The sequence below is a fragment of the Bubalus bubalis genome, chromosome 2 (assembly GCF_019923935.1).
Source record: "Bubalus bubalis isolate 160015118507 breed Murrah chromosome 2, NDDB_SH_1, whole genome shotgun sequence".
NCBI lineage: Eukaryota > Metazoa > Chordata > Mammalia > Artiodactyla > Bovidae > Bubalus > Bubalus bubalis.
In genome coordinates, this window is record NC_059158.1 from 113,480,761 (window position 1) to 113,503,365 (window position 22,605).

The window sequence follows — 22,605 nt, forward strand, 5'->3', positions numbered from 1 at the left end:
TGGGTTTGAGTCAGGCTTGTAATCTCCGGGCAACCCTGGAATTTCATCTCTGCAGATCTGCTTCTTGTTTTCTCCGCATGGGGGCCTTGTCAGGTTCACCGCTGTATCCCCAGCTCCTAGAACAGTGCGTGGCATGCAGTCAGCCCTCACTAAATATCTATTGACTAAATGCATCTCTGTAATGATAACACCTACAGGGTGTTGTGAGAATGAATGAATGAATCTGTGCAGCTACCTGGTGACATGTTAGGGAAGTACTCTTCGCTAAGTATCTCTTATAACACAGCACAACTTTTTTAAAAGCATTATTCACGAACTGGTTACCTGGAAACACACATCTACTTCTATCACAATCTCCCTCCAGAATTATGCCAAATCATCCGACCTTCGCCTGAAAATGTTTCCTGATTATCGACACCTGACTAGCACTATTACGGTGGATGTGCATGTCTAGTTATATATAGTTGTGCTCTGAAGAAAGAATCTTTACTTGTTTCATTTTCTGAATGAACTGCATCTGCTCCAAGAGCAGGGAATGGACTCAAGATATTGGACCCACTTCTAGCATTGCCGCCTACTGGTCGGATTTCTCCGGCAAGTCACTTCCCCTCTTTGGACCTCAGTGTCTTCATCTGTAGCTTTCCCGGGTCAGCAATACCACCCACGTGAGCAAGGATAGACGCGCCACACAGGGCGCGTCAGTCGCCCGCGCTTTCCACCTCCTCCAAGCGCATCCTGCTTTCCCAAGTTGGGACAGGCCTCCAGGATGCGCTTCCCAGCTTAAGACTCATGAGGTGACCGCGAGGTAGGGCTAAAGGTACCCGCTGAGGGCCTCCCAGGCTTACGCTGCCCGAGAGCCTACCCCTCCGCCCCTCCCTCCCGTCCCCCGCCCCCGCGTCTGCCCCTCTCCTCCACCCCGCCTTTCTCCCCGCCCCGCCCTCCCGCCCACCCGGGCGGCGCATGCGCCGCCCGCGGAGCGTGTTTTTATAAAAGTCCAGCTTCGGCCAGAAACTTCAGTGTGTTGGCTGTGGCAGCAGGTAGCAAAGTGACCCTGAGGACTTGAGTAGCCGGTAGACCCCGCGGCTGGAGAGCAAGCGGTTACCATGGAAGGGATCCGTGTAAGTCCAGTTTCAACCTGTTTTTACTTAAAAGTGCAAACACCTGAATTTACAGCGCAACCGCTCTGAGTGGGCAGGAGCACCCAGAATATTGCAGGTGCCAGTGCCCCGGAGAAAGGGTGTGGAAAGGAGATTTCGTGCGCTTGGCTATAGGAGGGGTGAGGCAGGCTGGACTGAAATCTTTTTCTAAGTAGAAGGAGAAAAGATTGGGACGACCGTTTCAATGGTTGCATGTATCTCCCCCTGAGTTCTGCGGCGCGCGCCGGTTTTGCACGCTGTTTGCAAACAGAACACTGTGGAAAAGTGCAGAGATGTGTGCTCTGCCAGAGACCGTGGGTTTCTTCCTCGAGGGAGCGGGGGTTTCATTTGGAGCAAATAACACGATCTGAATTTGGAGGTGGTGGGTGGTGCTCCCGGGCAGAGTTAACAGAGGGAGAACCACTCTTGGCGTTGGGCGCGTGTTCACTAAACTCCGCTACCCGCGGAGTTGTGCCAATGGCTGGGTACTCGTCGCTCAGTTGAGCTGTCTGCGCGTTGGTCGCAGCAGGGAGTACCGGGAACGGCCCGCGCGCCTTGGGATCCAGGGAGAGACTTGGCGGGCGTCGCCAGCGCCGCGAGTGGGCTCCTGGGTTCTGGAGTTTTGGGGTTGTGCAGAAGTTGAAGGAGTATAAGTGGTCACAGGGCAGCAGCACCCTAAGGTGTGCGCGGCGGGGACTGGGAGTGGAATGAGGGGCTGGAAGGGCACCTGGGCCGCCGGTGGTTGCGGTGCAGACAGGCAGGTGCAAGTGGGAAGACGGTTTGCCTCTCACCGCGCCCAGTTGCGCCATTCAACCGTCGGTGGTTTCCTGGAACCTTTTGAAAACCCCTTACTAGGGAGGCTTTTCGTTTCCCCCAGCGGCGCGCGATTCAAAGGCTCTCGCGGCGGAGCCGCCCAATCTCTCCCCAGCACCCAGCAGTACTTGCCCCTGGCGTGCGGCTGGGCCAAACCGCTGGAACAACCGCAGTGGGCGGGCGGCAGGCGTGGGCTTGGTGGACAGCGGGGAGTGACGGAGCTGAACCACCCTGTCCCCGGAGGCTTCCCACTGCAGACCTCCTACCCCTTTTACTGGATCCTTGGCGGGATGGGAAGCGACTCGGGAGAGTGAGGAAATGAAACTTGGGGCGCGGACCACGGGTGTAGACCCCGTGACTTTCCCCTCCCATTAAAATTCTGTGCTCGCTAACGTCCCAGACGCGCCAAGTGATAGACAGGGGTTTGGCAAAGAAACGCAAGCCCTTGAAGAGCGCCCATGGGCGGGGGTCGGGGCGGTTACCCATTTCTGACACCCCTGCCCCCAAGCACCAAAGCTTTTCATTCAAGGCCGCATTCTCCTTCCTCACTACGTGTTGCTTGAAGTGCAGAATGATAAGTGTTTAGACAGTCGTGGAGAAAACAGTGCTTCATGCCTTAGAATAAGAGTCTTTGGGACACCCCGCCCTTTCACAGACACCCCCCAGTGCTTCTTCCTCCCGGCTTCCCTATCCTGCCGAATCTTCGTTGAGAAAGTTAATCCCAGCCCCTCAGAACACGAGATTCTTCCCCCATTCCCACCCACGCTCCCATGCCGCCTTTGTGTTTTGTTTTGGTTTTTTGCCCCGGAGGTTTTTTCTTCTCTCCAGGGGGCGGGGCAAAAGAGTTAGCGAGGATGTAACTTTGGAAACCAAAGAATCTCATCGCCGTTTTGTTATAAACAAAGAGTTTTGTAATTGGTTCTCCTAAAGAGGGATGTAATGAGGTGACTGTGGGGGAAGATGGGAGAAGATCCGCAGGAGTCTAGAATTCCTTATGCTTTTTACCCCGGTACTTTAGTGGGAGCAGAATTTCCTGAAGAAAGCTGGACTGAGTTGGTTTTTACAAATTGCTTTTTTTAAATACCAGAAACATTGTTTTGAACTTGGAGAATACCTGCTGAACTTGAAAGTGAATGTCTATTCCCTTGCCTGTTTTTCAGATATTCACTTCCGATAATTACACCGAGGATGACTTGGGCTCAGGTGACTATGATTCCATGAAGGAACCCTGCTTCCGGGAGGAAAATGCCCATTTCAACCGGATCTTCCTGCCCACTGTCTACTCCATCATCTTCCTGACTGGCATAGTGGGCAATGGATTGGTCATTCTGGTCATGGGTTACCAGAAGAAACTAAGAAGCATGACGGACAAGTACAGACTGCACCTGTCTGTGGCGGACCTCCTCTTTGTCCTCACACTTCCCTTCTGGGCAGTCGATGCTGTGGCAAACTGGTACTTTGGGAAGTTCCTCTGCAAGGCAGTCCATGTCATCTACACAGTCAACCTCTACAGCAGTGTCCTCATCCTGGCCTTTATCAGTCTGGACCGGTACCTGGCTATCGTCCATGCCACCAACAGTCAGAAGCCAAGGAAGCTGCTGGCTGAAAAGGTGGTCTATGTTGGTGTCTGGCTACCCGCTGTCCTGTTGACTATTCCTGATCTCATCTTTGCCGACATCAAGGAGGTGGATGAGAGGTACATCTGTGATCGCTTCTATCCCAGCGACCTGTGGCTAGTGGTGTTTCAGTTTCAGCACATCGTGGTTGGCCTTCTCCTGCCTGGTATCGTCATCCTGTCCTGCTACTGCATTATCATCTCCAAGCTGTCCCACTCCAAAGGCTACCAGAAGCGCAAGGCCCTCAAGACCACAGTTATCCTCATCCTGACTTTCTTCGCCTGCTGGCTGCCCTACTACATTGGGATCAGCATCGACTCCTTCATCCTTCTGGAAATCATCCAGCAAGGGTGTGAGTTTGAGAGCACTGTGCACAAGTGGATTTCCATCACCGAGGCCCTAGCTTTTTTTCACTGCTGCCTGAATCCCATCCTCTATGCCTTCCTTGGGGCCAAATTTAAAACCTCTGCCCAGCATGCACTCACCTCTGTGAGCAGAGGGTCCAGCCTGAAGATCCTCTCCAAGGGCAAGCGAGGTGGACATTCTTCTGTCTCAACCGAGTCTGAATCTTCGAGTTTTCACTCCAGCTAACACTGGACTTTTATACATTAAAGAACTTTTTTTTGAAGTTACACATTTTTTCAGATGTAAAAGACTGACCAACACTGTACAGTTTTTATTGACTGTTGGATTTTTTTCTTGTGTTTGTTTAGTTTTTGTGAGGTTTAATTGACTTATTTATATAAATATTTTGTTTCGTGTTGATAAGTGTCTAGGCAGGACCTGTGGCCAAGTTCTTAGTTGCTGTGTGTCATTGTAGGACCGTAGAAAAGGGAACTGAACATTCCAGTGTATATAGTGAAATCACTTAGGCTAGAAATGATTCTCAGCTATTTGTAAATAAATGATCTCTCCATTCCAGTGAAACGTTTTCTTTTTCCTGTTCTTAAATTCTTTGGTTATACCATGTGATTTTGCTGTAGAACATGGCATTTATAACCAAAGCCTGAAGTGATATGGAAATACTGGTTTTTCAGTTTTCAGAAGTGGATCGATTTCCACACCTACAATGTACAGCCTTGTATTAAGTTGTTAATAAAACTACATGATAAACCTACTTAATGTTATGTTCTAATTTCTATTAGCATTCCTTTGGCTGGCAGAAGTCAAAAATAACAATAATAGATACATGTATAACATGTCAGATCTGTCCTGGGTATTTAGTTGTCATGTTTTACTTAAGGCTTATCACAACTCTGCTAGACTCTTAACATTTTGTAGAGCATGAAACCAAGCTACTGAAAGCCTAAGTGACTTGGTCAAGGTATAGTGAGAGCAACAAATATTTCAAACCAGCCAATGTGACTTCAGTAACTCTTAATTCATGCAACTTTAGAAATATCCAACCAGTTCATATTCCTATGAAAGATAATATTCCTGAAGGATAGATGTACATAAAAAAGGAAAGGTATGCAATCCCACATCTTAGATTTTACTAGTGTCCTCACCTTGTGTACTCCAGATCTGTTCCAGCCCGGCATTGTATGCTCTTCTCACCTACTCCTCTCAATCTGGATGTCATCACATCCTTTTGACAGGTGAGGAAACTGAGGTTTAGAGACTTGCCATAACATGTACTTTCAAGGGGACATATCAGGAGCTGACTCCATTCATCCTTCCAGCCCTTGCTCTTAACCATTACCCACTGTTGTCCCCCAGAACACCTGGTCATAAATCAACTGAACTGTTATTGAAAATAAAGCCAAAAGTGAATGTTTTCTTCATAAAATTAACCATGCCTAAAATACCCCTCTTGCAGTATCTTCTATGCAAATCTCAACACTTATTCTTAATCTATTGCAACATCTAGCACCTCAAGGGTTCAGCCAAGCAGATAAAAGTTAAATTGGTGCTTTCAGAGCTCAGAAGAAAGGTCCACTGAAGCAAGCTCCCCGTTACCCACATTTTGCACAAGATTCTGGAGTCTTATGTAACATCACCCAAAGCTATTTACACTTGCGTTGTGCAAGCCCCAGCGTCTTGAGTAAATTTCAACTCTAGTCTCCATTTAAAGATAATTTCTAAACTATAGCAGCCTTACCTGTCTTACTCTGTGACACAGACAGGGCACTCCAGACATGCGCTGTAAGATAATAACCAGGATATAATTAAGGAAATATTTGGTCTACTTTTCATAATTGTTTCTGGCACAGAAGATCCATTTTGGAGGAAAATTGCAATGTCTTATCTTTCTGAGGCAAATCACATTTGTTGAAGGCAAATTATAGATCCTGTGAAGGAAATAACTTAATTACTTAGAATAGAATCCAATTTGGCTGTACATTTTTGCTGCAGTCTATGGAGCTGGTATAATTCAGAGTGGTTATTCCTATTCCACTTGAGAAGACAATTAGATTTTACATAGGAAATTATCTTGAGGTTTCTTGGTTTTCCCTGGAAATCCTAATTGGATCACCCTTCATTTAAGCATAGTTTTACATGGTCTCTCTCAAAGGCTTAGTTTTAAAGCCGTGACCATTGTAAAAGACTTCACTTGAACTTTCTCTATAAATATTTATTCTTGAGGAGACAATAGAAGAAATCCTTGGAAGGAATTCTTTTTCTTTCTCATCTTGGCTTGAAACCTGTCACCCCAGATTCCTTGCCTCTGCCCTGGAGTCACAACAAAAGGCGCTGAGCTGAAACAAAATTCCCAGTGTCACCGGTCTTAATGGATATTTCATTCTCCCTTGGAACAAAGGTGGGATATCTCTTTTTCAAAGGGAAAAATAGCCTTGGCTCGTTCCCTGCCCTGAAAGCTCCCGCAGCCCCATCATTCTCTGTCTCGACCCTGCCATGTTTTGAACGGCTCCAAAGCACTCCTTGTGTCCTGGTTTGTCTGACAATGCTGGGAAAGCCAGTCTGCTGGGCAGCCCTTGCATGAAATAGTTGATTGTTCCCTTTCCTCATCCCCTTATGAATGGGGCCCTTGAAGGTCAGTAATGTAGATCTAGTTGTATAATGGAAGCTAAAATATTTAAATTGTATGCATGCTGCCAATAATGGCATAAATATGACATCTGAGTTATTAATAACATGAAGCCTGTAGCTGGGGAGGCTTTATCTTGCAAAGCCTTTGTTTTCCTAAAACGCCACTTGGCAATTCACCTCTCCCTACTCTGAGCTTCTCAGCCTCCTTTTGTGGTTAGGCCCATATTAAAGCAATAATTCTGGGGTGCTCTGCTAAGAGGATAACCTACAGGCTTTCTTTTAATAATTCAACTAAGTGTCTGTGACTTTCTCCAAGCTTACTGTCAGTAAATAAGGCACCACAAACAGAATTGAGTAGTCTTTACTTCCATCAGCTTCCCAGGTGGCTCAGTGGTAAAGAATTCGCCTGCCAATGTAGGAGACACAGGAGATGCGGGTTGGATCCCTGGGTTGGGAAGATTCTCTGGAGTAGGAAATGGCAACCCACTCCAGTATTCTTGCCTGGAAAGTCCCATGGACAGAGGAGCCTGGCAGGCTACATACATAGCATGGAGTCATAAAGACACAGACACAACTGAGCACAAACACACACACACACACACCCAGGTAACACTTAAGAGGGACAATGACCACTAGAGACAAGATTCACAATACCTTAGAAGTTAATCTAGGCAGCCCCAACACTTGGAAATGTGGCACTGAGCCTAGCATTGTAGGGATTAACCCAGGCCTTTTTGAGGAGGTCTCCACCTGGCTGCCAATGTGGCTTAGCCTGGCAGTGCTGGAGAGATCCAAAAGGTTAGCTAAAGGAATGGCCTGAGAGGAAAGTTGGAGCCTCGGGGACCCATAAAGTAGTGGAAACAAATCCTTTCAAAGCAGTGATTCTCAACTGGGGGTGATGTTTGCTCACCAGGGAACACTTAGTAAGGTCTGAAAACATTTGTGGTTATCGGACTGGGGGGTTAGTGCGTGGGTGGAAGAGTAGGTGAAGTGCTACTGGCATCTTCCAAGGATGCCACTAAACATCCAATGATGAACAGGACAGGCCCCCACAACACTTAGCCAGCCCAAAGTGTCAATAGTGTTCAAGACTGAGAACACACTTTTAAGGTGAGGGCCATGGTATGAAAATAATTATCAAAATAAAGATACATCCAGGGACTTCCCAGAGATTGGGACTTCACTTTCCAAACACACAAGGTGCAGGCTGGATCCCTGGTCGGGGAGCTAGGATTCCACATGCCTCACAGCCAAAATACCAAAATATAATTCAGTTCAGTTCAGTAGCTCAGTCGTGTCCAACTCTTTTGACCCCATGAACCACAGCATGCCAGGCCTCCCTGTCCATCACCAACTCCTGGAGTCCACCCAAACCCATGTCCATCGAGTCAGTGATGCCATCCAACCATCTCATCCTCTGTCATCCCCTTCTCCTCCTGCCCTCAATCTTTCCCAGCATCACGGTCTTTTCAAATGAGTCAGTTCTTCGCATCAGGTGGCCAAATTACTGGAGTTTCAGCTTTAGCATCAGTCCTTCCAATGAACACCCAGGACTTATCTCCTTTAGGATGGACTGGTTGGACCTCCTTGCACTCCAAGGGACTCTCAAGAGTCTTCTCCAACACCACAGTTCAAAAGCATCAATTCTTCGGCACTCAGCTTTCTTCACAGTCCAACTCTCACATCCATACATGACCACTGGAAAAACCATAGCCTTGACTAGATGGACATTTGTTGACTAAGTAATGTCTCTGCTTTTTAATATGCTGTCTAGGTTGGCACCCCACTTCAGTACTCTTGCCTGGAAAATCCCATGGACCGAGGAGCCTGGAAGGCTGCAGTCCATGGGGTCGCTGAGGGTCGGACACGACCGAGCGACTTCACTTTCACTTTTCACTTTCATGCATTGGAGAAGGAAATGGCAACCCACTCCAGTGTTCTTGCCTGGAGAATCCCAGGGACGGGGGAGCCTGTGGGCTGCCGTCTATGGGGTCACACAGAGTTGGACGCAACTGAAGCGACTCAGCAGCAGCAGCAGCAGGTTGGTCATAACTTTCCTTCCAAGGAGTAAGCGTCTTTTAATTTCATGGCTGCAATCACCATCTGCAGTGATTTTGGAGCCCAGAAAAATAAAGTCAGCCACTGTTTCCACTGTTTCCCCATCTATTTGCCATGATCTTAGTTTTCTGAATGTTGAGCTTTAAGCCAAAGCTCCTCTTTCACTTTCATCAAAATATAATTAACAGAAGAAATATCATAGCATAATCCATAAAGACTTAAAAAAAAATAAGGATACATCCAACTAGCGTAATTTCATGAAATTATTGCTTTGACAGAGTCCTAAGGTTTCCCTTGAGCCTCTTTTACTCTGTCTCATGTCAATGCATTTTTTCACTCCCACCTTACTCAACTTATAATTCTCTTTCACCCTTATTTCAATGTTACTTTGTCATGAACATGTCTTTCTGTTTTCTTCTCTCATGCCATTCTAGGAAGACATCCATCCGCAAAGGGAAATACATGGTAAAGGGTGACTGCTAATGATTCTCTAGTTCCCACCCAGTATCTTTCACTGTAAGGACTATGATGTTTACTCATTTAATTCCCACCACAGCCTGTGACTCAGTTGGGAACACTTCCCATTTTTCTCCTTTTGTTTGAAAAATAAACAAGGAGTGATGAGGTACCAGCCCATTGTTCTATAGCCTGCAACTGATTTGGATTAATCTAAATCAGTCTTGTTAAGGCCCACAATTAAAATCTTATGAAACCTACTGAAAGCCTTCCTTTCAACTGAAAATGTAAAATGCTTGCAGGCTGATGTAAAGGATCCACAATGTTAAGAAAGCCACAAAAGGGGAAAGAATTTTTCCAAATCAAACAAATACAGGTGCTCAACCAAACCATACCAGGTGCTGGCTGTTTATCTGGCAGAGTCAGGACACGATTAAGTTGATTTACATATTACAGTTCAATTAACTAGAACCCAACTCATCAACACTCTTAATTAAAGGGAATTACTTCCTGATATTTGACACTGTCAAAAGGAAAGTAATACTTATTGAGAGCTCACTAAATTCTAGGCACTATCAAATATGTGGTCCATGCATGAACCCCAGCAGTTAGATGATATTACTTTTCAAGTGAGGATGCAAAGAAGTTAAACTACAAATAGAGGGATTATACTCCTTCCACTACACATACTAAAAATGGCATTTAAAGAGAACACCAAGTTTTGGGGCATGTCCTCAAGTTCTCAATACATTCAATCCAAGCATCTCTATCTATTCTAGACTGAGTACTACATGATAACAAAACAGTTACCATTACCATTTACTTTGAGAGTTTCCTACATTAAAAATTACATTGCTTATTTCATCACAACAGCCATATATGGTAGGAATTATTATTTGCCTGTTTTAGAGATGGGGAAATTGAGGCAAAATTCACCCAGTGCCACACACTTAATGAGTGGCAAAGCTTTGACACCAGGCAGTCTGACATCAGACTGTACCTTCTTAAGCTCTACAGTAATTTATTTTCTATGATGGTAGCCAGGGTAATTCCCATGAGGTCAAAAAGATCCTCCATGTTCTCCAGTTCTCTTTAGGATTCAATACTAGACACTCCAATGATTGTACTTTTTAAAGCAACAAAGCAGACACTGACATTTGAGAAAGATTTTCACTATTAGTCATTGAAATAAAATGAGTTTCGGTGCCTGGCACATAGCAGGACCCAATAAATATTTGTTGAATGAACACCCATAGTTTCTGTTCTGAAAGCACACTATGGTTGAAGCATTCTGATTAACATTTGTGTGTGACTTGACTTCCTTCCTTTACTCTTTCAGCCATTCTTTTTTTTTTAATTGAAGTATATTTGATTTACAATATTGTGTTAGTTTTAGGTATACAGCAAAGTGATTCAGTTATATTTTTAGATTATTTCCCATTATAGGTTATTATAAGATATTGACAGTTTCCTGTGTTGTATAGTCAATCCTTGTTGCTTATCTATTTTATGTATAGTAGTTTGTATCTGTTAATACCATACTCCTAATTTATCTCTCTCCCTCAACTCTTTCTACTTTGTTAACCATAAATTCATTTTCTGTGTCTTTAAGTCTGTTTCTGTCTTGTATATAGGTTCATTTGTGCTACTTTTTAGATTACACATATAAATAATATCATGAAATATTTGTCTTTGACTTATTTTAGTTAGTATGATCATCTCTAGTTCCATCCATGTTGCTACAAATGTCAATATTTCATTCTTTTTTATCAGCCATTCTTGTATTGAGCCATTTGTTAAACAAAACCCTGGGCCATATAGATATGAATGTTGTTCATGGTATAGTGGAAGATGTAATTCTTTGGTGTTCTAGACATGCTGGAAAATTAACTAAAGGACTCTGAGACTTTCCTACTTCTTACATTTTAAGAAATCAAAGTTTCCATCCTCCTACCCAATTTTCCTATTATTCAGTACCCGCCTCCGAAGTCTGGCTTCCAGTGATTTCCCCATCTAGTGGAGAGCAGCTCCCTGCCCACCTCACAAGCTGGATGAGACGCTCCCAATCCTGGTCTTCCTATTTCACCACCCCAGGGGAAGCTGTCCATTCACATCATGAGGCTAAGAGCAGAAATTCTGTTAAACCATAGGATATGGGAAAGAACCCTAAAGCCAGTTTCTTGGACTTCTGTCCACAGGAGACAACTTGATAGGCCCCTGGGACTGAAGAAGGAAATCATGACCATCATTTTGGGCCACATCCTTTCTCTGGCAAGCCTACTCCATCTCTATCAGTCCAAAGTAAGCTTTTCCACCCTAAATTCTTAGCTCATGAAGTCTGCAGCTTGTAAACTAGCATGCATAAAAGGCTTTTGAAAAGTTAAAAGCAGTTATTGAGTGTCATTACCATTATTCTTTTTTTATTTTTAAATAAAATTTGCTTCGCAACTAGTTAAATGTCATAAGTGCAGAGACCTTTGCAGTCTAACATAGTTAATTGACAGATTGGATTGGATTGGATGAAAAACTAACCAGATTCCATAAGGTTGTGCCAATGTTGGCTAAAATTATTTAAGGTTAGCTCAGTCAGTTAGAACCTGATGTTTCTAAGCTAGGACCAAGGGTGAGTCCCATTAGGGCCATCTCTTTAAAGGGATGTTGCACATGGATATAAGCTCTATGAATGCAAAGACTATGTCTATGTTGTTTATAGCTGTATTTACACTGTCTAGAAGAGGAATGGAAAGCTTTTTCTATAAAGCACTAAGTAGTAAATGTTTTAGACTTGCCAGGCCATGCAGTTTCTGTCACAACTGCTCAACTCTACCATTGTAGCAAGAAAGCATCCAGAGAGAATACGTGAATGAATAAGTATTTCTGTGTGCCAATAAAACTTTATTTTTGAGCACTGATGTTTGAATTTCATATAATTTTCACATATCACAAAATATGATTCTTCTTTTTGCTTGTTTCAACCATATTATAAAAATGTAAAGAGCATCCTTTGCTCCCAGACTATGAGAATCAGGGGCAGGTCAAATCTGACTCGCAGGCTGTAGTTTGCTGACCCCTGACTAAATAATGCTTAAAATACAGTAGAAATTCAATAAATGTGAATGGATATGTGAAACTCTCAATATGAGAAAGTTTACTCTTTAAGCTTTAAAGCACAAGGAGCCGCAGCGAGCCAGTGACTTTTAAGTAAAAGCACAACACCTACCACTTAAAAACACTTAAGCCGCCACAAAACACTTTCAGAGATGGAACCTCAGCCTGGGTCTGAGTGCTGGTCTGTGCCCTGTTGGCTGGCCAAATCCTGCTACTTTACTGTGTCTCTTACTTGGGGAAGAAAGGTCTGGGATGCAGAGTTGCCTTTTTTATCCACTTTTGTGTTCTATCACTCTCATCTCCCAAAGTGCAGCATCTCCTTTAACTCCCTGTAACTAGAACAGCAACGGCTCACTCATAGAAGACGTTAGGGCGCACAGACTAACCTTCCTCGCTGCTCCAGAGTGATAACCACCAGTCACAACTTTTGGCCGTGACTCCCCAGTCAGTAAATAAGACAAAAGAGAAAGCCATAATCCGCTGCAATGAATAGTGTGTCACAGCGGCAAGCTGAGCCACAAAAGCCCAAGAAAAATCAATGGTGCAGAAAGCCTTTATGGACCTGACCCCAGCTTTGGGGGGAATAAGGACAATTCTGCTATTCCCTTTTAGCCTTCAGGTGCCTCATGGAAATCTCAAAATTAAGCTCCAAGGGGCTGCCACTAGCATGTCTCTTACTAAAAGAGTTTGCAAGTGAACTTCGTTACTTTACAGAACGTTCTTCCCAAGGACAGAGGCCCAGCTTTCGTCACTGAAGAAACTGTGAAGTGCTTTCTGTTTAAGATGGGCTTTGTTACAGCTATACAGCAGCACAAAAATGACTGCTCAGTCACCGCAGTCCTGGGTAAGGAAGACAAGCTATATGGGCTAAAACAGCCCTGGGGATAAAAACATCACTGGCTGAGCCAGAACCCTATCTGTAAGGAGTGGAAAAGAGCGATGTGGGAGAAATAACAGATAAAATGAGAAAGGACACAAAGTGCCAGTTCATAAAAGAGGAAATAAAACTGATAAACAAAGATAGGAGGAAATGTTCAACCCCACTGGCAACCAAATAAATAAAAGTCAAAACAACAACACACTCCCTCTCATGTATCAATTTTCAAAGTAACAACGTCCCAAGTGGAAGGACGCAGTGAGCCAGGCATCACTAAGCACTGCTGGTCAGGCATAAACTGGTCAGACCCTTCCAAAGCCCTGGTGGATGTCCTGGAAGCTTCAGTGTTCATCCTCTTGGACACAGAAACCATGTCTGTATCTTTCTGGATCTTTAACTTCAGAAAACAATCCTAAATATTAAAAATGTTTGTGCACAGAGCTATTTGCATGTGGTATATCAGAAAACAGGAAATCATCTAAATAATCTGGCAGCAGGGACTTCCCTGGTGGCCCTGTGGATGATACTCCACATTTCCAATGCAAGGGGCACAGGTTTGACCCCTGGTCAGGGAACTAAGATGCCCCATGCCATGCAGCATGGCCAAAAATGAATAAATATCTGGCAGCAAAATGAAAATTAAGGAAACTATGGTGAATCTACACAATAGAATATTATCTAGTTTCTTCAGTGATATTTACAAAGACTACAGGAAAATGTTTATGAGATGTGACATTAAAGAAGCAGGTTTCATACAGCTTCTACTGTGCATACTACCTGATTATAATTTTTTTAAGTCTATGGATATAAAAAAGAAATGAAAACGTTATTAGCAGTAGTTAAGTGATAGGTTTTTTATTGATTTTTAAACTTTTTTTTCTTTTGATTTCTCTGTATTTTCCAAACTTACTATAATGAATAATGAAAAAGTAATCAGCTTATTTTAAAACGGTGTAAGTCAGGGAGAAAAGAAGTATGCAAGCCCCTTCCTAGTCTATAAACACTCCAGGATAGGAACCCAGTCTTTTCCTTTTTTTTTAAATCGGCTTATGGCATCAGTAGGTACTAAATAAATGATTGTTGAACTGAATTGAACTAGGCATTTGCAGTTTTAAATTAATTAAACAGATCATTAGATTGAGGCTCTAATGCCTCGGCAGCCCACTAAGCAAACCAAAATCTAAACTTTTAAATGCCTCAAGGTTATATAATCAAAATGCTAAGGACAATCAATTACAAACAGCCAACTAGGCTTAAAGCTAAAGTCAATCAAATAATTTCCTGTCTTTGCTGCTGCACCTCTTCTAGGTAAATCTTTCCCCTGGCTCTTGTGGAGGAGCTCTTGTGTCCACTAACCACTTCTGATTTGGTGCTGCCCAATTTCAGTAGATTTTTGCTCAAATAAACTCTTAAAAAATTTTAATACATGTCAGTTTATCTTTAAGCTGTCTAATATACATTTATATTACCCTGAAGGTAGCAGCAGTATTTACTAGTAGCAGAAATCTTAACATTATATTCCAAATTAGAGCCTTTGATAAAATCGAGTATTTCTGAATGGAAGGTTATGATCTGAAGAAAGCATTCTAGAGAATTCCACAAGTACAGGAGAATGGAATTCAGGACTATGTGGCAGTAGCCACAAGCTGGACTGAGCTTATGGTGGTGAGTGAAGCTGTTTCATATCAACACACATTCATAGCGCCATCTTTACAAAGCTGGCCGTTTAAGGCTCTAGTAGAGGTGATATGGATCTGGGGTCTCTCAAAGGACTTCTCTCAGAGAGGTCAAGCCTTTCAAAATCTACAGGAAAATAAACACACAAGAAAACCTAAAGGAAATCTCTAAAAGTTAGGCATTCATATATGACGGCAATACTGTGGGGCCTGAAATGGGAACAATGTGTAAGTGGTCAACCCTAAATACTCCACTTTTGTATTGTATTAGAAAGGAAATGTCATGTTAGGGAAGAACTTCCTTCACTCTAATAAGTCTTCAAAAAACAGCAGCACGCAACAATGGTGGTTTACAAGATGTAACATAATGCAAGGTTCTGAGGTGGGGAATGCCAGCTGAAAAGACCAATGCTCACTTTGTGACAAAGATACCAAATGTTTCTTACTTTTACTACTTGAGATAAGCTGAGGAACCAAGTAGACAAAAGGACGAGAAAGGAAATATTTAACATTTTTCCTGTAGTTAAAGTAAATTAATATTTTAATAAGAAATTTAATATTTTATTATGTTCTAGTAAATAAATTTTTCTAGTGCAGATATAAATAATCTTAAGAACAATATATTTTAATTATAAAGATACAGTCTGGTCTGATTTGGATTTCAAATCCACATAATAAAGAAATCTCCATTGGTAGTTTCAAGCATATGGCCACTTAAGAGTTGTAATTTACTTCTTGTTTAAGATATATGATTTACTTAGTTGAGCATTATAAACCCACTCAGGAATTACCAAGGCATTTTGGTCTTATATGTTCATTGTATGTTTTTTAGATATACTTATGTAACTCTTTGGCTATAAATCTGACAAAGGGTATTAATTCTTTAGGGGTCCTAACCCAACACGACTGGTGTCTTTATAAAAAGAGAAAATTAGTACATAGGTACAAACAGAGGGAAGACCATGTAAAGACACAGGGAAAGATGGCTATCTATAAGCCAACAAGAGGTCAAAGAAGAAGTCTATTAACCCTACTGACACCTCAATTTCAGACTTAAAGCCTCCAGAATTGTAAGAAAAGATATTTCTATTGTTTAAGTCACCCAATCTGTAGTGCTTTGTTTTGGCAACTTTACCAAACTAGTACAGCCTTTTTCTAAAAATGCTATTATGGTATGTCTTATTCTTGTCTCTTCTATTTAATATAAACCAAAAAAAAAAAAAAATTAACATACATACAATCATTCAACAAATATTCATTGAGCACCTCATATGTGTCAAGTGCTGAGATACAACAGTAACAGACAAAGTCTCTGATCTACGGACTTTACAGACTAGTAACAAAGGAATTTGGAGAAGGAAATGGCAACCGACTCCAGTATTCTTGCCTGGAGAATCCCATGGACAGAGGAGCCTGGAGTCTACAGTCCATGGGGTCACAAGAGTTGGACACGACTTAGCGAGTAAACCACCACCAACAGCAACAAAGGAATTATTCTCCTTCTAGAATTACTCTTCATTTCAGAAATAGGCCTTATAAATTGAGCCACTAAAAATCTTCAGAGAGAATTAACCAGGAAAGGAATATTTAAAAATCAAAATAAATAAAACCCTAACATTTTAATTGCATATCATTATATTACTGGAAGCCCTCTGCATCAGTTATATTTTTCAGGAAGCAGATGGTGGGGTAGAGTTAGGAGTGCCTGAGGTTTATTGGAAGGTATAGCCCATGAAAGAGCAAAGAGAAAGGAAGGGGATTTGGAAGAAAAAGCTTTTAAACTGTGATCTTGAGGAGAAAGCAGGATTGAGAGAGCCTCAGACCACAGTGGAGATTCAACAAAATCTTGGCCAACCCAACAGGGAGCTCCAGAGAACCAGAGTACCTGTTAGAGAAGTCCTGCATGGGACACAAAAGGCCAGGCCCTGGTACACCAATGGTGTTCATCATTGGCTGAGGGCTGCCTGGGAGGCTTCTGCTAGAAAGCTGATATGGGGGCCTGAAGGTGCCCATAGCTGAAGACTGTCAGCTAAGTGGAATCAAGACAAGGTTCTTCCTGAAGAGAGTTCTGAGCAGCACCTTCCTGACTTTTGCAGCCTTCAAAGGGTAAAATAGGAGACTTTTTCTAGGGAGGTTACTTAAAATTCCATGCAAACAATTTCTTTTCTTTTAAAACATAAGAATGTGTCTCAGCAAGTGCTTTAGCCAAAATCTAGATCTTTAAGGAAATGGATTTTTAACACCTGATATAAGATTAAGTTAACAAATATTTAAATAATAGAAAGATTTAAATTTAAAATTTTTGCTTAAATGTGATATGTCAGTATAGGCAAAAGCATGTTTGAAAAAAAAGGGGAGTGTACTTTTGAATGCAACATTAGGATTTGGAATCAAATATTTGGAGTTATAAATTTCATTCATTCATTCACTCCAGGTGCTGTGCTAGGTGCTGAACACAACAGACCATACATAGTCCCTACTCTTATGGAACCCAGAGTAAGAGAACTAAACAAATGCATATTTATGACTGGACTTAGTAATCTGCAAGAAGCCAAGGAATACGACCTCAAATGACTTTGTCCTGGGCAGGAAAGAAATTCCTAAGAAATGTTGATTGTACTGGCATCAGAAAGATGAGTGTATATTTGGAGAGAGTAAGGGATACACGAAATGACAGCATGAAGGGCATGTGTAAAGGTCCTGGGGCAGGGAGAAGTCAGCAAAACTAAGACTATGTGATCAGATCTCCAAGGCCAGGGGGAGAAGTCGTACCAGAGGAAACTAGGAACTCAAGGCAGGGTTAGACCTAGCCAGATTTCATAAGGCACATCACTTTGATCTCTGCCTAAGAGCATGGAAAGTATTTTAAAGCAGAAATCTATGAAAACCATAAACATGATAAGGTTCATATTTTGAAATGATAACTTTGTAATGTGGGAAAAAGTTAGAATGGGCCTGAGTAGATTTAGGAAGACAACTTAATCTGAAAGTATGTGGTCCAGGTGAGAGATGAGGGTCCCAGTTACTGATCACCATTTCTTTAACCTTCACAATGTGTATTTCAAATAGGGCACACTGGGGAGAACACCATGGAAGAGGAGAAACTACCCTGACCATCATTAAAATGAAAAGATCACAGGGGCCTCAAAATAGACACAGAAAATGACCTGTTTCTTACAGGCTTACTCACCAAGGTTTTCATTTTTCACTGTCACTTCAAAATATACTCAATACAGAAAGGGATCCTCTATAAACTAGATCTGCATCAAGTCCACTTCCTCCCACCTGCCACAGCATCATGTCTCATCTTCTACATGTGAAACCCAGATGTTATCAGTGGCACTTCCCTCTCCTTTGTCCCTGTGTCCAGTTTGTTGCTTAGTGACCCGGGCAGGACAGAATTACACCCAGATCTCCTGGCTCCTTCCACCATGTCCCTTGTCCCCCTTTAAGGGCAGGACCACACAGGGGTCTCTGTCCAGAAGAACAGTGGTTTTCAGGAACAAAGACAATTTAATTTTGTATTCTCATCATATTTCACAAGTGTGGTCACTAGGTTCAAACCTCTTCTCTTTCATGAAAGTTTCCTGTATTGCTCTGGTTGCCTTCTCCCCACATTCTTAAATCCAACAGTCCACACTATGCAATTTCCTTTGAATCACTGTCTTGTTCTTTGATTGGCTGCAATTTCCTGATTAGCCAAATGGAAGATTTAGACAAGACTTATAATAAAAACCAACTTTCAAACAAAATCTTATGTGGACACCCAGCATGTGAAACATAAAATTATAATTGTTCTGATTAAACAAAGAGTGGTAGACCAGGAAAAACTTCCCTATGCCCCCCACTTCCTAGCCACCTCTGAGGGCCCTTATTTCAAGGGTATAAGAAGCTTAATTTGAAAAGCAATTTTTTAAATTAGAGGCCTTGAATTCCTCTAAGGTCTCTTTCAGCCCTAAAATTCCATGGTCTGTCATTTCATAAATGTCACTTGGTCTTTTTGTTTTTTTTTAATTTTTATCGGCATACAGATGCTTTACAATGTTGTCCTATTTTCTGCTGTACAGCAAAGTGAATCAGCCATATATATACATATATTCCCTCTTTTGGGATTTCCTTCCTGTTCAGGTCAGCGCTGAGCACTGAGTAGAGTTCCTTGTGCTATACAGTAGGTTCTCATTAGTTATCTATTTTATACATAGTAGTGTGTATAATGGTTAGTCACTCAGTTATGTCCAACTCTTTACAACCCCATGGACTGTAGCCCACCAGGCTCCTCTGTCCATGGAATTCTCCAGGCAAGAATACTGGAGTGAGTTGTCATTCCCTTCTCAAGGCGATCTTCCCGATCCAGGGATTGAACTCAGATTTTCTGCATTGCAGGCAGATTCTTTACCGTCTAAGCCACCATTGTATATATGTCGATCCCAATTTATCCCACTTCCTCCTTTGCCTCCTTGGTGTCCATATGCCTGTGTCTCTATTTCTGCTTTGCAAATAGGTTCATCTGTAGCATTTGTCTAGATTTCATATATTTGTATTAATATACGATATTTGTTTTTCTCTTTCTGACTTCAGTTCAATTCAGTTCAGTCGCTCAGTCATATCTGACTCTTTGCCACCCCATGAATCAAAGCATGTCAGGCCTCCCTGTCCATCACCAACTCCCAGAGTTCACTCAGACTCATGTCCATCGAGTCAGTGATGCCATCCAGCCATCTCATCCTCTTGTCATCCCCTTCTCCTCCTGCCCCCAATCCCTCCCAGCATCAGAGTCTTTTCCAATGAGTTAACTCTTCACATGAGGTGGCCAAAGTATTGGAGTTTCAGCTTTAGCATCAGTCCTTCCAAAGAAATCCCAGGGCTGATCTCCTTCAGAATGGACTGGTTGGATCTCCTTGCAGTCCAAGGGACTCTCAAGAGTCTTCTCCAACACCACAGTTCAAAAGCATCAATTCTTCAGCACTCAGCTTTCTTCACAGCCCAACTCTCACATCCATACATGACCACTGGAAAAACCATAGCCTTGACTAGATGGACCTTTGTTGGCAAAGTAATGTCTCTGCTTTTCAATATGCTATCTAGGTTGGTCATAACTTTCCTTCCAAGGAGTAAGCGTCTTTTAATTTCATGGCTGCAATCACCATCTGCAGTGATTTTGGAGCCCCAAAAAAGTCTGACACTGTTTCCACTGTTTCCCCATCTGTTTCCCATGAAGTGATGGGACCAAATGCCATGATCTTCATTTTCTGAATGTTGAGCTTTAAGCCAACTTTTTCACTCTCCTCTTTCACCTTCATCAAGAGGCTTTTTAGTTCCTCTTCACTTTCTGCCATAAGGGTGGTGTCATCTGCATATCTGAGGTTATTGATATTTCTCCCAGCAATCTTGATTCCAGCTTGTGCTTCTTCCAGCCCAGCATTTCTCACGATGTACTCTGCATAGAAGTTAAATAAGCAGGGTGACAATATACAGCCTTGACGTACTCCTTTCCCTATTTGGAACCAGACTGTTGTTCCATGTCCAGTTCTAACTGTTGCTTCCTGACCTGCATACAGGTTTCTCAAGAGGCAGGTCAGGTGGTCTGGTATTCCCATCTCTTTCAGAATTTTCCACAGTTTATTGTGATCCGCACATTCAAAGGCTTTGGCATAGTCAATAAAGCAGAAATAGATGTTTTTCTGGAACTCTCTTGCTTTTTTGATGATCCAGCGGATGTTGGCAATTTGGTCTCTGGTTCCTCTGCCTTTTCTGAAACCAGCTTGAACAACTGGAAGTTCACGGTTCAAGTATTGCTGAAGCCTGGCTTGGAGAATCTTGAGCATTACTTTACTAGCATGTGAGATGAGTGCAATTGTGTGGTAGTTTGAGCATTCTTTGGCATTGCCTTTCTTTGGGATTGAATGAAAACTGACCTTTTCCAGTCCCGTGGCCACTGCTGAGTTTTCCAAATGTGCTGGCAAATTGAGTGCAGTACTTTCACAGCATCATCTTTCAGGATTTGAAATAGCTCAACTGGAATTCCATCACCTCCACTAGCTTTGTTCATAGTGATGCTTCCTAAGGCCCACTTGACTTCACATTCCAGGATGTCTGGCTCTAGGTCAGTGATCACACCATCGTGATTCTCTGGGTCATGAAGATCTTTTTTGTACAGTTCTTCTGTGTATTCTTGCCATCTCTTCTTAATACTTTCTGCTTCTGTTAGGTCCATATCATTTCTGTCCTTTATCGAGCCCATCTTTGCATGAAATGTTCCCTTGGTATCTCTAATTTTCCTGAAGAGATCTCTAGTCTTTCCAATTCTGTTGTTTTCCTCTATTTCTTTGCATTGATCGCTGAGGAAGGCTTTCTTGTCTCTTCTTGCTGTTCTTTGGAACTCTGCATTCAGATGTTTATATCTTTCCTTTTCTCCTTTGCTTTTCACTTCTCTTCTTTTCACAGCTATTTGTAAGGCCTCCCCAGACAGCCATTTTGCTTTTTTGCATTTCTTTTCCATGGGGATGGTCTTGATCCCTGTCTCCTGTACAATGTCATGAACCTCATTCCATAGTTCATCAGGCACTCTATCTATCAGATCTAGGCCCTTAAATCTATTTCTCACTTCCACTGTATAATCATAAGGGATTTGATTTAGGTCATACCTGAATGGTCTAGTGGTTTTCCCTACTTTCTTCATTTTCAGTCTGAACTTGGAAATAAGAAGTTCATGATCTGAGCCACAGTCAGCTCCTGGTCTTGTTTTTGTTGACTGTGTAGAGCTTCTCCATCTTTGGCTGCAAAGAATATAGTCAATCTGATTTCGGTGTTGACCATCTGGCGATGGCCATGTGTAGAGTCTTCTCTTGTGTTGTTGGTAGAGGGTGTTTGCTCTGACCAGTGCATTTTCTTGGCAAAACTCTATTAGCCTTTGCCCTGCTTCATTCCGTATTCCAAGGCCAAATTTGCCTGTTACTCCAGGTGTTTCTTGACTTCCTACTTTTGCATTCCAGTACCCTATAATGAAAAGGACATCTCTTTTGGGTGTTAGTTCTAAAAGGTCTTGTAGGTCTTCAACTTCAGCTTCTTCAGCGTTACTGGTTGGGGCATAGACTTGGATTACTGTGATATTGAATGGTTTGCCTTGGAAACGAACAGAGATCATTCTGTCATTATTGAGATTGCATCCAAGTACTGCATTTTGGACTCTTTTGTTGACCATGATGGCTACTCCATTTGTTCTGAGGGATTCCTGCCCGCAGTAGTAGATATAATGGTCATCTGAGTTAAATTCACCCATTCCAGTCCATTTTAGTTCGCTGATTCCTAGAATGTCGACATTCATTCTTGCCATCTCTTGTTTGACCACTTCCAATTTGCCTTGATTCATGGACCTGACATTCCAGGTTCCTATGCAATATTGCTCTTTACAGCATCGGACCTTGCTTCTATCACCAGTCACATCCACAACTGGGTATTGTTTTTGCTTTGGCTCCGTCCCTTCATTCTTTCTGGAGTTATTTCTCCACTGATCTCCAGTAGCATATTGGGCACCTACTAACCTGGGGAGTTCCTCTTTCAGTATCCTATCATTTTGCCTTTTCATGCTGTTCATTAGGTTCTCAAGGCAAGAATACTGAAGTGGTTGCCATTCCCTTCTCCAGTGGACCACATTCTGTCAGACTTACTTCTAATATTTCCCACTTGATTCTCACTACAACATAGTTCAGGCCTTTTTCACCTCCTGCCTGGAATATTGCAAATTGGTTGAAGAGCATTCCCCCAAAAATACTCACGTTTACCTGGAACTTCAGAATGTGACCTTATTCAGAATCAGGGCCTTTGTAGATATAATCAGTTAAGAGGAGGTTATATTAGAAAAGGGCAAGTCATAA

The 22,605-nt window shown here is 42.4% G+C and overlaps 1 protein-coding gene across 1 annotated transcript; it reads left to right on the forward strand.

The window, feature by feature from the left end:
* Positions 1-961: 961 nt before the first annotated feature.
* On the forward strand, positions 962-4,682 carry CXCR4 (C-X-C motif chemokine receptor 4). Its single transcript, XM_006049147.4, has 2 exons — positions 962-1,118; positions 3,110-4,682. Exons 1-2 carry the CDS (start codon positions 1,104-1,106, stop codon positions 4,154-4,156), a joined length of 1,062 nt encoding a protein of 353 aa, XP_006049209.2. The 5' UTR covers positions 962-1,103; the 3' UTR covers positions 4,157-4,682.
* The last annotated feature ends 17,923 nt before the right edge of the window (positions 4,683-22,605 follow it).